This window comes from Mixophyes fleayi, chromosome 3 (genome assembly GCF_038048845.1).
Source record: "Mixophyes fleayi isolate aMixFle1 chromosome 3, aMixFle1.hap1, whole genome shotgun sequence".
NCBI classification, from domain to species: Eukaryota; Metazoa; Chordata; class Amphibia; order Anura; family Limnodynastidae; genus Mixophyes; species Mixophyes fleayi.
Window position 1 is genome coordinate 133543705 of NC_134404.1, and position 13174 is coordinate 133556878.

Here is a 13174-nt window from a genome sequence, read left to right on the forward strand (position 1 = left end):
CTAGTCCAAATTGAACACCGAGACTGGTTTATGTAAATTAGGAATGCTGTGTACCTGTACAGAATACAGCACATAAAATGCATTAACAGATGGTAAGAAAACTGTACCTAAGCAATGCAGAAAGCACAGTACTTTGTGCTGTACAAGGGAAAAAAGAAGAAGAAAGAAACACAACTCTGTCAGATACTATAAATCGAAGACAAGAACAGCACCAAATGAATCTGGGAAGAAAAAAAGCAATTTATTAAGTAATAGTTGCAGGAGGGCATATACAAGCCAATTGAATGATTCTGAAGGTGGGGAAGCTACTTCAACGATACTTATACTACATAGGAAGGCTAGCTAAAGTTAACAATCTGTACCATCTAGAATGTATAAGGTTTGATATTAGTACAATATTAAAAAAAGAAAGCAAGAGAGGCACATTTGTTTTATGGTGGAACTGATCAGGATAAAGAACTACACCCACTAAAGGGTGCACTTGTAGGGTATGAATCCAGTCTGAATAAGGGGCTATAAAATGTTAATTTTTCTTCTATCCATTAACATCCTCATATTATACTATTTTGAAGCTGTAACTTACATTGTTTAGGAGAACCAACATGATAACTTTCTCTGATTTAGGAAATACATAACTTCCAAATCTTAGTATTGGCGATATCAAATAGCTATTGAAAGTAATAAGATTTCATAAACAAGCACAACTTGTTAAAAAAAGGATTCAACAAAGTCTATGGAAGTGAAAACTTTTGAACACAGGCTATAGGTACTGAGACTGGATAAACTTTGATCCTATCATTAGGATTTACGGTGTTTCTATATTGAAGAAGAAGACAATTACAATGCATATCCAGTAATCTATGTTTGACCCACATGTTATCATGTGTCAAATTCCAAATAAGACCGAAATTCTACTAAAATTATTTATCTTATTTGCAATGGAATAGCCAGGGAGTCATTCTCATTTTATGTTATGGTGTCACATAATATACACTATCTGTATAAAACTATTCTGCCTCCATTGGTGCGCAATCTGCTAATCTTTCATGAAGAAAAGCTTTGTTCCCGCTTTCCTTCCACTCACGGTCATCACGGGAGTGAATAACCTTTCGGCGTGTTCGGAAAATGAGACCTATAAGTCTCCTGAGTGGCGTAAACCCAGGTGGCCATCATCCAAGGTCACCCATCACTCCTCACAGCAGCAGGCGAGCAAGTAAAGAGACAGGATCTGGGCATAAGGGGAACTGATAGGAGACAAGCATCTCAGTAGGAGGTATCAATAATTTAATTATACGCAATAATCATATGAGAAAGAATGCGTCTAATCTACGTAAATAGTATTGTACAAAACAGAATACAGGCAGCAGGAGTTTGCTTCTTGGATACACACAATAAAAGATCACAGTCCGAATGGTGGATTTTATTGTCACTGGGCGTACATTGAAGGCTGTCATCCCCTAGGAAGGACTTTAGTGCTTGTACAGCACATGGAATTGATTCCTAGCATAAAACAGCTACAGTATTTACAAAAGTCTGGACTAGTTAAAATCCTTTCTTATGTGTACAGAAGAGTAGTTTTAGTTTGCCCTGGATAACCACGTGCATTGCACATGCTGGGACATTTTAACACATAAAATGCCATAATAAATTATTTTATAAGCAAGTAGTTTTTATTTATAGTGCTTTGTGCAGAAAATGTTTTACGAAGTCTCCCTGAAGATTGTGGATTAAGAAAGTGATTTTTTTCGTAATATAATCCAAATCCCTCAAAAATCGTGGTAGCAATATGAACACAACCCCCTCTTCGATAGGTCACAAAGAGAATTATTTGCTAAAAATGCAGATACTCTATGGCACTGACAGCTACAGGACTATCATTAATGGAGTAGCATTAACTAATTCAGCTCAAGTAAGATCAGATGTTACCAGAATGCATTAACACTCCCTCTGTTACACATGATGCCCTTGCTTAAAAAGAAGTCATTTCCCAGGGCTGGGCTATGATGTAAGGCAGGTTGGAGCCCACAACCAGTGATTAGCATAATGGGAATAATACGAATAATATGCTTTAGTGCTTGTACACTGCAGGGACAGAGAGAGTTATAGGCAGACATTGTCCCACCCCCATGCCTGTGTCCCCCTCCCCTTCACATCTCTACTATGATCCCCAGGCTCCTATATGCTGCAGCACAGCTCTCAGAGGCTGTGTAGTGACAGGTACAGCAGGGTGTTAAGCGCTGCTGCCCATACAGAGTGGAGTCTGCATGGAACACTAGTGCCTTCCACAGACTCAGTACAGCATCAGCATCAGCTGTGGAACAAGAGCTGTCTGCCCCTATCACCTGTGCCAAGGTAAGTGTTCACTATAATTATAACTGATGTTGAGGCTAATGTTAAATCTCAGTTTACCATTTCAGGTAATAATGGACTTCAGGGTAGTTTGCAATACATTTAATGAATCAACTTCTCTGTAGTTTAGTAAATGTTAGAGTATATTCTTCACACATTTACTTACACACAATATACATACTCACACAAAATCTATACATATGCTTGTGGATGATAAGCTTTGTACTCTCAGATAAAGCAGAATACAGCACAATATAATAAATACCAAACAGGCAAACATTTAGAATTAATTTGATCTGTCTTTCTCTGTATATGTTTGTTTAAACATTTCACATTAAAAAGTCTTGCAGTTGCAACCAATCTCCCAGTTTAAAGTGTTATTGGTGCTTGAAATAGTCAGACACCAAAAAGACTCGCCTGTATGCATAAAAAAACAAACATTAAAATTAGGCACAATAAACACATAAAGCTTCACTGAATTAGAAACATTCCTAAAATCTGTTGAATAACCCTAGATTCCACAAACTGGATATCTTTACTGCATTTTCTCATACATTGCACAGCTATTCTGACTGGTGTATAGACATTTAGGTTATAATAAAAAATGGTCTGTATGGCTTTGGACCTAAAGACCATTGGGATAGAAGCCTGCATCTGAAATAAGAAAACTTTTATCAGAGGAAATGCAGAACAGTGACACACACTGTCCATTCAAGTAGTTTACAGTCTGGCACAAAACTATGCAACACTATAGTTAAAGATCACACTAAAGAACTCTATGGTCTTAGACATGTAAATGTGCACAACCTGGGAATTCTATGCTTCAGGTGGTGTACTGCTAGGGTGAAATGATTGATCGGGGTAAATTTCTCAAGCTGCGAGTTTCCGCCAGGTTTTAAAAGTGGAAATGTTGCCTATAGCAACCAATCAGATTCTAGCTATCGTTTTGCAGAACATACTAAATAAATGATTGATTGCTATAGGCAACATCTCCACTTTTCAAGCCGTCCGGAAACTCGCAGCTTGAGAAATTTACCCCTCAGTCTTTTGTACTTATTAAGTTTCATGCAGACACCTTGAAACCGAGATCCGAACATATATTTTGATACTGGCAGGCACACTGTTCACTGGCTCTTACCTGTAAAACAGGACAAAAGAAAATGTAAAGTATAAACTCTAACTCCTGCACTCAGTCTTGCAGGTAGATTAGCAATGAAAATGGAATGCATACAAATAAACAATTTTTATATTTTATGTATAAGAGTAGAACTCATACATATCACTATAATGGATTTATACCATATATGGTCAGCCTTATATAATAATATTGAATTTTGGTAGTTTTCATAATAGAAAGTTAGATTAGTATGCTGTGTGTGTTTTGGGTGTGTGTGTGTATAAATTTGTTCCATATAAATTGCTACAATTCTTCACAAGAGATAATGGTTTTGCTGTCAGTAGGGTAAATGTGTATTTTACGGTTTCTAGGGATGAATTAAACAAAATGTTGCAGAGTGCTGAATAAGTTGTTACTTTTCTGACTCCAGGCATTATTTAAAGGTACTGAAGCATCAATAGGTAATGCTTGTGTTTATGTCTTAGAGAATTTAGACTGTAAGCTCTAATGGAGCAGGGACTGATGTATGAATGATTTAATGCCCTCTGTACCGGGCTGCGTAATATGTTGGAGCTATATAAATAAATGATAGTAAATAATAAATAGATGGATATTGGCTCAGAAAAATGGACTATTATTTTCTGGGAGGGCAGGTGTATAGAGCTACCACTGACTGGTGAAGTCTAGGCCACTACAAGATATATAAGACCATAGTCATTAAAGGGTACTTGTTGCCTGCACACAGATAAGGCTGCCATTTTGTGGTCTGAACCTATTAAGTCAATAGGGAATAGTGACATAACTGAGGAATCACGTCACCGATAGCGCTTGGAATGATATGCAGCATTCTTGTGAATATTAAGTCAGCCACAAAATGACTGCCTCCACTATGAGTAGGTGACAAGAATAGTTTAAGGTAAACATCCCTGACATGATTTTTTTATCTGTATAATTTTTGTAAGATTAATGTTACAGGAAATAATTTTTGCACGGAGAAACATGGATCACTCTACTAAAAAGTTTCTCTAGTAGCTCTCAAATTTACAGTCCATGCATACCTACCTATATTACAGTACAAGGACAGGGGGCATAACCACTTCATGATGGGGGCGTGGTCATGTCACAATGGAGGAGTGACCACTCCCCATAACGCTGCCTAGCGCTGTAAAGCATTAGGCTGCCCCTTAGAAATCTCACTTCCCTTCCAAACACAGCAGCACGCACTAGTACACTGCACCCGTTCACCAGAGCAGCTGTCAATGAGATACCTCCCTCATGAGGGAGGTATGATCAATGGTAATATCTGTTGTTTACATGAGATAATCCATGCAAGTTTACAAGTAATAGGCAACATGCTTTTCTTCTACTTGTACGTGCAAGGAGTAAACGCCACAATACCACAGACACGCTCTGTTTGCAACGTTAGAAAGCAGGAAGTGTTCATAGAGCATATACCCAGAGTTTATCCAAGACAGCATTGTGCAGACAGAAAACGGACAACCACCAGGCTGCTGCACCTCGAGTGCTAAAAGTGCTACTACCCAAGATCTGTGCATACAGCTGTTTTTTGAATCAGCGTTCTTTATCGGTTTTTACAGATGAAAAATGCAATTAATGTTGGTCTATGAGGTTTTTCCTTAAAATGCCCACAGACTTGCTCTTTTGTGTGTGTTTTTTCACTTTGGTATCCATCTTTTTTTTTTTTTTACACAGCCTTCATTGGTACAGATAAAAAATGGACAGAAGATGAAAACTGATAACAAACCAAAAAATATAGCAGTTTCTCTTCCAGGTTATAATGAAGTGTTCATGCTTTAATAAGACGCATTAAATGTGCCTACGTGCACCTACTCTAGGCTGATGCATTATTTCATTACCAGAACAGAGAGACACTATTCAGAAGACATGGGCCATTGTCTTTGTATATACATCTGATAGACACAATCGTACTGTAATGCATTATTCTTATTATCACAGGTTTGATATTTCCAAAAATGTAGTAAAAAGGATTATTTCTGTATATCCCTTATTTCTCTCTAGCTTGCAGACTGAGAACCAACTTCAATACAGTCACAAGCTGAAAATGATAGAATCTTACTTCTGCCTTTCACTGGATTAATGAAATTGTTGTTGCCCAAGCAATGTCTAGTAACCATTGTATTCTATTATTATTACAGTCATCCACAAGATCTTCAGTACAAAAGAAAAAAATTATAATATTTCAGAGTTAACTGCCACCAAATACGATGTATGAAATATTACCAGCACGCCATATACATGTCCAGATCATCATAAATCTTTAGAATAAAAGATGTGCTATTATTTTGATATATAATCCCTCACCGCCTATTTCCTGGAAACAAATTGAAGGGCATAGCAATCATCCCTAAAATAATCAAAAGTATGTATTTGTTTCTGGATACTATCCTGCAAATAACTATCAAAACCATGTTGCTTAAACTAAATGAGGCTTGCGTTCATCTGATGGTTTTCTGACTTCTAGAGAGCACTAAAAGAATTGTTTATTACATCAACTTTCTATTGTATATGTATGTTAGAGTTTCCCAATACATAGTATTCAAATATATATATATATATATATATATATATATATATATATATATATATATATGAATTGCCTATTTAAAAAACTGCCCATGTGATAGAGCTTAGCCCTTTGCTAATAGGTATAAAATGTGTTCATTTATTGCCAGAAAATCTCAACTTGAAATTTCCCCTCATTTTATGTGATCTATGTTACTTGTTCTCACGCTTTGTTTTTATTGATTTTCTTCTAACTCACTGAAAAGACCTTTATATTTCAGATGGGTATTATACATAAATTAACATGACCATTGCCAAGAAGCATCTACTAGTGTGGGCAGACAATATTAGGTAAACTCATCTAAAAGATGCAAAATCAGTCTGCCCTAATACTTTTTTAATAATTTTGTCTTAATTGCATCTACTACAGATCTGTCAAATCATGTCACACCTAGCCACATTTTGATCAATAATTGGAATAAAAAAAAGTATGCTTGCAATCATATTTTGCTAAGCATTTGTTAAGATTACTGTAATATATCCAGCTTCTCTCATTTTATGTTATGTACAACATACAGAGTGAGTGAGTTTATCTAGCAATAATGCAGCTCATACACAGTATAATACAATATGATGCAACACGTCCTATAAAATAGAATTTTGAATAGGTCAATGTATAAAATGTTGCTTGCTCTGCGGTGACATACTTGTAGCACTTGCCTTCCTCTAATTCTTTACGCACACACTAGATTGTATCTCATAGACAATATGATTTGGCTTATTGTGGAATCTAAAGTGTTAAGGTTAATTTTCATTAACCCTGCAGCGCCAGAGAGACCTATTTGTAGACATTGATATTCTGGCGGCAGTCCGTAGCTCTGTCTACTGTGGAAGGGCCATGAGGTTGTTCTATTTCGGTGCCCGGGAACGTTACATATTTATAGGAGGAACAGGAACAGCATAAAGTGAAATGATGTGAGAGTATTATTACGGAAATAAATCAGGGATATGCACAGTTCCAGTCAGCTCTGCCAGCTTGCCTGTGACTGAGTGTGAAAGGTATGGGAAACATGCCGAAGCTGTGGGGGAGGATACACTGATATGAGATCAGCCTTTCATGACCTCACATTATACTGCTCGGTTTGCATTTTGAATGTATAAGGCAGCTATTGGGTTAAACCTTTAAGGATCTGACCCAAAGAGTAATCTGATTACGGGTTTCCTTTCCAAACGTCTGTGTTCTTGTCACTAAGTGGGAACACAACTGACAGACACCCCCTAGTCACTAAGATGTGACGCATTACCATTGCTTATTTCTTATATGCACCTGTTCGACAACTAGGTTACTGCGGTGTTGGATGTCCCAAATTTAGTGTAATTGGCCACAGCGTACAGACACATAAAGAGTTAATGGTCAGCAATTTGAACAGACCTTGGTGATTGCATGATACACTAAATTAAATCAGTACATTTTCTGATATGATGTATAACTTAATTAAGCCTTACATAGAATTCATTAGATCATAACACCAAAACACGTGGCGTTGTTTCAAGTGAAAGGAGAACACTGGAGTGCAGTTCCTCGATGCTGCACTAACTCCCCCCACCCCAGAATCAGTTTCTCTTGAGACTAAAATCCAGAGGATCTCCTCTTGTCATACCTTCTTGTTGTCTATGTACCACAAGTTATAGGTTAGTATCTGGTACGCCAACATGGTATTTGTCTGTTTAGGAGATTCCTAAGCAGCCTTTTTTACTGAATGGATATGTACTTGATTAATTAGTTACTATCAAACATGCATTTTATAGCAGTTTATGGAATCAAAAATTCAGAAGAACAGCTAACCCTGTACATGAGAAGGGAACAGTGGTTAATTCTACATGTAGTAATGGTGCAGAATAAGATTGCAGCTCTCTGGTAATTAGAATTCTGGTCGGTGAGAGGGGGATGTGCTTCATTAATCCCCATACTTTGATTGGACTGTATGTAACATTGATTTTTTAAGTGTTCTTTTTTTCCCCTGGTCTCTGTATGAAACATGTCATCTTTCAAACCTTCCCTTCATCCCTAACTCACACTGACTACTATTGACATTAGTTATTTATGACATGCTTATAAGGCTTTGTGTTTTTATGTACTTTATATTATCGCATACATAAGACACCCAATATTCTATGAGTACCTTCCAATACATCCTGTTTAATATGGGACACAATAGGAGACAGTCATAAAACACTGTCACTGCTAAACTGCAAAAAGCATAGAACTTATGGCCCAACTGAGCCTAATTGTGGACTGCACGTGCAGCACTGGCATGCGGAGCCTAAAAATTGCCTAAAGTAGCTCTCAGCGAATGTGGTTTTGAGAATTAGACTTTTTATTCCCAGCACTTTACAGTTTCCTCCTGAGAATAACTCTCCTAGCATAGAAGCATTCTCTCTGGTTCTGAATCACAGCTAATAGGTGCATTTTATGGTCTCCAGCATTTCACATGACTAATCAGCTATAAGTATCTTACTCAATTTTTTTCACCAACTTCCTGATGTTTTTGTTACTTATTCTATGTTCTACAATGAGTGAAATTGGTTAGAGTCTCCATGTTTATGATTTTCATACTTAAAAGCTAAAAAGAAAAAAGGTATATTTTATGAATTTAAGTACACTATAAATTACGTCTTTAATGCCCTTAGCCAGAGACCTGAAGTTTGTTATTTGTCCCAGGACTTCATGTTTTTTGGCTGACTGTGTGATACTGGGCTGGGGGCAGCAGAATCAAATAAAAATATTTCAGCTTCTGATTGGACCCCTTGCTCATCTCCCCCTCCTCCTCCTCTTGCATTTAAAAGTGGTAAATAATAAAGATTTGCTGGTTCTGTATAACAGACTGAAGGAACCGTGAGAAATCTGCAATGTTGAGGTACCTTAGTACTAGAGATGAGCGGGTCCGGATTTGGCAAATCAGAACACCCCCCGAACAGTGCCGATCCGAGCCTGATCCGAGCACTGTTCGGGTATTCCCGCCAATCGCAAAACTCAGAACGAGGCAAAACCTCATCATCCCGCCGTCGGATCTCGCGAAATCCGGATTCATATTATTCCCCCGCTTGCCGCCGCCATCTTCACTCGGGCATTGGAGAGGGAAGAGGGAGGGTGTGTTAGTGGTGTCCTCTGTCCTGCTCATTAGTGGTGCTGTCCTGTGCTCTGTCCTGCTCATTAGTGGTGCTGTCCTGTGCTCTGTCCTGCTCAGTCCAGTGGTGCTGTCCTGTGCTCTGTCCTGCTCAGTCCAGTGGTGCTGTCCTGTGCTCTGTCCTGCTCAGTCCAGTGGTGGTGCTGCCATAATTCCAGTGGTGCTGTCCTGTGTCCAGTCCAGTTGTACAGCCATTTAAATCCAGTGGTGCTGTCCTGTGCTGTGCTGCTGTATAAGTCCACTGATCCTGCCGTATAAGTCCAGTGTGCATGTCCTTTTTACGCAACATAAGGGTGGGTGGGAGGGCCCAAGGACAATTCCATCTTGCACCTCTTTTTTTGGCATTATGTGCTCTTTGGGGCCTAGCTTTTCAAACTGCCATCCTGTCTGCCACTGCAGTGCCACTCCTAGATGGGCCACGTGTTTGTGCCGCCCACTTGTGTCGCTTAGCTTAGACATCCAACTACCTCGGTGCAACCTTTTGGCCTAAAAACAATATTGTGAGGTGTGAGGTGTTCAGAATAAACTGGAAATGAATGTTATTGAGGTTAATAATAGCGTAGGAGTGAAAAAAAACAAAAAATCTGACTTTTAGCAGTTTTTATGCCTTTTAAAAAAAAAAAAATCATAACCCAAAACCCAAAACCTTGAGGGGGTGTTTTGGCAAAACCCATTAGAACCCAAAACCTGAAGGTAATCAGAACCCAAAACCCAAAACACGAAAAGTGGCCGGTGCACATCCCTACTTAGTACCTACAAATGTGCTCACCCGTGATGTTTGGAGGAACATCACAGCTAATTGAATATACCCCAAAGCATGTGAGTCATTTCCAAATTCTATTAGTGCTATTAGTTATGTATGTTTTATGCAGAATATAATATATAGTATTTTTAGTCTGCTTGTTTGGCACCCCTGACATACCTCTTAAATGTAAGAGGTTGTTGAATATGCCGTACAGGTTCAGTCAGTCATTGGTACCCTAAGCACCTCTGTTTAGTGGAGCAAGAGCTAATCTACTTTGCTATATTGAAACCATGGATGATAATGTGTGATAATAATCTTATGTCTTTTTGCAGGTTCCTGACACTGAGATTGGTGAACATAAACAACACATCTGGTTTCTGTTCGTCTCTGAATTTCTCCATTCTCAGTCTGAGCAGTGAGATTAATCCAGCTCACTCAGCAGAAACACCAAGGCTTTTCTTTCCAACAGTCTCACTCCGAACTCCAGCATACACAGTTTTTGGAGGTAAAATTGATAGGCATGGAAAAAACCTATTCTCTCACAGCTCACTATGATGAGTTCCAGGAAGTCAAGTATATCAGCAAGTACAATAGCAGCAGCACACTCTCCAATGGCTTTAACATCCAAGTGAGCTCCAAAAAGCAGCCAAAAGGAATCCCGCGATGGAGCAAGAGGGAGACCTGCCTGCTGTCTGGGCTGGTCTTTGTAGCAGGTCTGTGTGTCATTTTAGGGTGTATGTTGGTGTTGAAGTATCTGGCTATGGAGCAGGATGGCCAGTGCTTAGAAGAGTGCCAGGAAAGAAAAGCTTTTATGAGGGCTTCCAAATTTATCAGCAACAACATAGACCCAACAATACCACCGTGCACTGACTTCTACTCATTTGCTTGTGGTGGTTGGTTGAGAAGGCACAGGATCCCAGAGGACAAGCTCATCTATGGCACCATAGCAGCAATAGGGGAGCAGAATGAGGAAAAGCTACAGCACCTTCTCCTACAACCTGTGAGAAGAAAGCACAGAGGATCGTCTGAGAGGAAGGTGAAAGAGTTCTTCAGATCTTGCCTAAACATGAGGGAGATTGACCGTTTAGGGGCGCTCCCAATGCTTCAAGTTCTTGATGACTGTGGAGGCTGGGATTTGCCAGAATATTCCAAAACCAAGTGGGACTTTAATGAATTACTCTTTAAAACTCAAGGAGTCTACAGCACAGCAGTCTTCTTCTCACTGACAGTCAACCTAGATGACAAGAATTCTTCCAGATATGTCATCAGGGTAAGTAAAGTTTCCTTTATTCACTATCCGCACTCAGTCAAACTGAGGTGACACTTCCAGCGTGCACGCAATACACATTGTTGGACATCACATTGCAATGCATGTCACATTTGAACTCCCATCAGTTTGATTAACCTCTCTAGGTTATTTGCTATGCTGTTTGACTGATCTATTTGGCTACTAAGATGTGGATGTAGTAAATCATTTGGGTAAGTACATTTATTTTTATTTTTATATTTTTTTTATTTTATACATTTATAGTATTTCTTGCATCAATCACGTGGAAGACAGCCAGATCTATTTACAGCTAATACCTTTACAAGCGCAAAGTTTGAAACACCTATACTCGGTATGATTGTAGCTTTTAAATACACTATAAACTAGCTAACAAAGTTGAGCTCTTTTACACCTTGTTGTTAATGCATAAAAACAATACAATTACATGTTAGTAGGCTGTGGTTGGTGAAGTCAAGGGCTTCATGGAGGCTTTAACCTACGATATCTTGCATGTAAATAGTAATGAAAAGTGCATGCAGTCAGTCTGATAAATTTGTGACATGCAACATGATCCCTCCCACCCACTACAAATTGCTCTGCCCTTATCCTTCCCACTTAATTTGCTATTGCAGTTTCATTGTCATTGCTGAATCAGTAATGGTATTGAAAACCCTTCTCATAAAATGATTTAATCCATACTGCATAAGTAAGTTAAATTGGAGGCCGAATATTATATACTCTGGTAAAAAGGATCATCTTAGAGGGTCTGCAGGCAGCCCTCTAAGGGAAAGCCTACATGTCATTATTTTTCTCAATTGTTGAAGTAATTTCAGAGCAGCCTATATTTAAAGCAACAAGTGTGCAGTATAATAATAAATAAAACTTCATACCTGTGAAAGCTTACCCCTTATATGGAATATCCACATAACTCATGATGGTTACAGAATAATCACTAGTGTAGTCTTCAGTAGGAGTTTTTCCAGGTGCAAAGATCCTGAGGATAAGCTTGCTGATGAGTTTGGGATAATATTCGGAGACAGGGTTAAGATGAAGAGAGCAGTGTGAGGAGTAGTCTCTCTCCATTCATATGTAGCTGGAGCAGAGTTGGTGTGTTTGGCAATTGCTGCTGGTAATTCTGTGCAACATGTGACTTACAAATCTGGGGGTTTGTGTGTAACAGCTGTTTGCAATATATACCTGGCTATGGAGGTGTGTGCAGCGCAAGGTTGGGAATTGGCCTGTATTGTAGGAAGTTATGCTTTCCAATGTGACTCTCCTGTGCATTATACTGTATGGTTAGCAATGGAGGGGGGATCTGTACAATATGTGTCCACTAAATATGGTTATTTCTGTGCAGTATATGCTAGTAATGGACAGTTATCTCTCTAGTATGTGGTTGGCAATAAGGATTTCCTTGTGCAGTATATGTCTGGCAATTGTTGGGGTGTTATCTGTATAATATATGGCGGTCAATGGTGGTATTCCCTCTGCACACATTAATTAGAGAATAATGCATGCATTCCTAGCCTAGAATTGTAATTGTCCTTTCATATGTGCAGAGAACAAGGCTTTCTGAATATGGTGATGGTGGCTGTTGATTTTAACTATATACTGAGTATGCTAATGATTGATTGGTAATTGTTGGATAAGATAATGGCAGTCATTTGGGTATGATCAAGGTTCATAGTCCACTAAGCACGTTTTATCTTTCCTATCTGGCTGGACAATATGAAATATGTAGCACTTAATCTCATGTATCAAACTACTATTGTCCTATAGGTTGTAAGCTGTTAAGCAGGTCCTTCTTATCTCTCTGTCTGTCTGTAATACCCAGTATTGTCTTATTACAGTGTTGTACCCAATTGTAAAACACTATGGAATATGCTGGAACTATATAAAAGCATGTTAGTAATAATAAAGTTAGCTGTGAAGAGCTATGCTATGCTGTACCATACAAGGGTACA

The 13174-nt window shown here is 38.6% G+C and overlaps 1 protein-coding gene across 1 annotated transcript in view; it reads left to right on the forward strand.

The window, feature by feature from the left end:
• Nucleotides 1-1983: 1983 nt before the first annotated feature.
• Nucleotides 1984-13174, forward strand: part of ECEL1 (endothelin converting enzyme like 1) — an 83440-nt gene continuing 72249 nt past the window's right edge. Inside the window, exons 1-2 of the mRNA XM_075202356.1 lie at nt 1984-2352; nt 10276-11213. Of these exons, the coding sequence (XP_075058457.1) occupies nt 10464-11213 (750 nt within the window). The 5' untranslated portion in view covers nt 1984-2352; nt 10276-10463. The remainder of the gene's footprint in view (nt 2353-10275; nt 11214-13174) is intronic.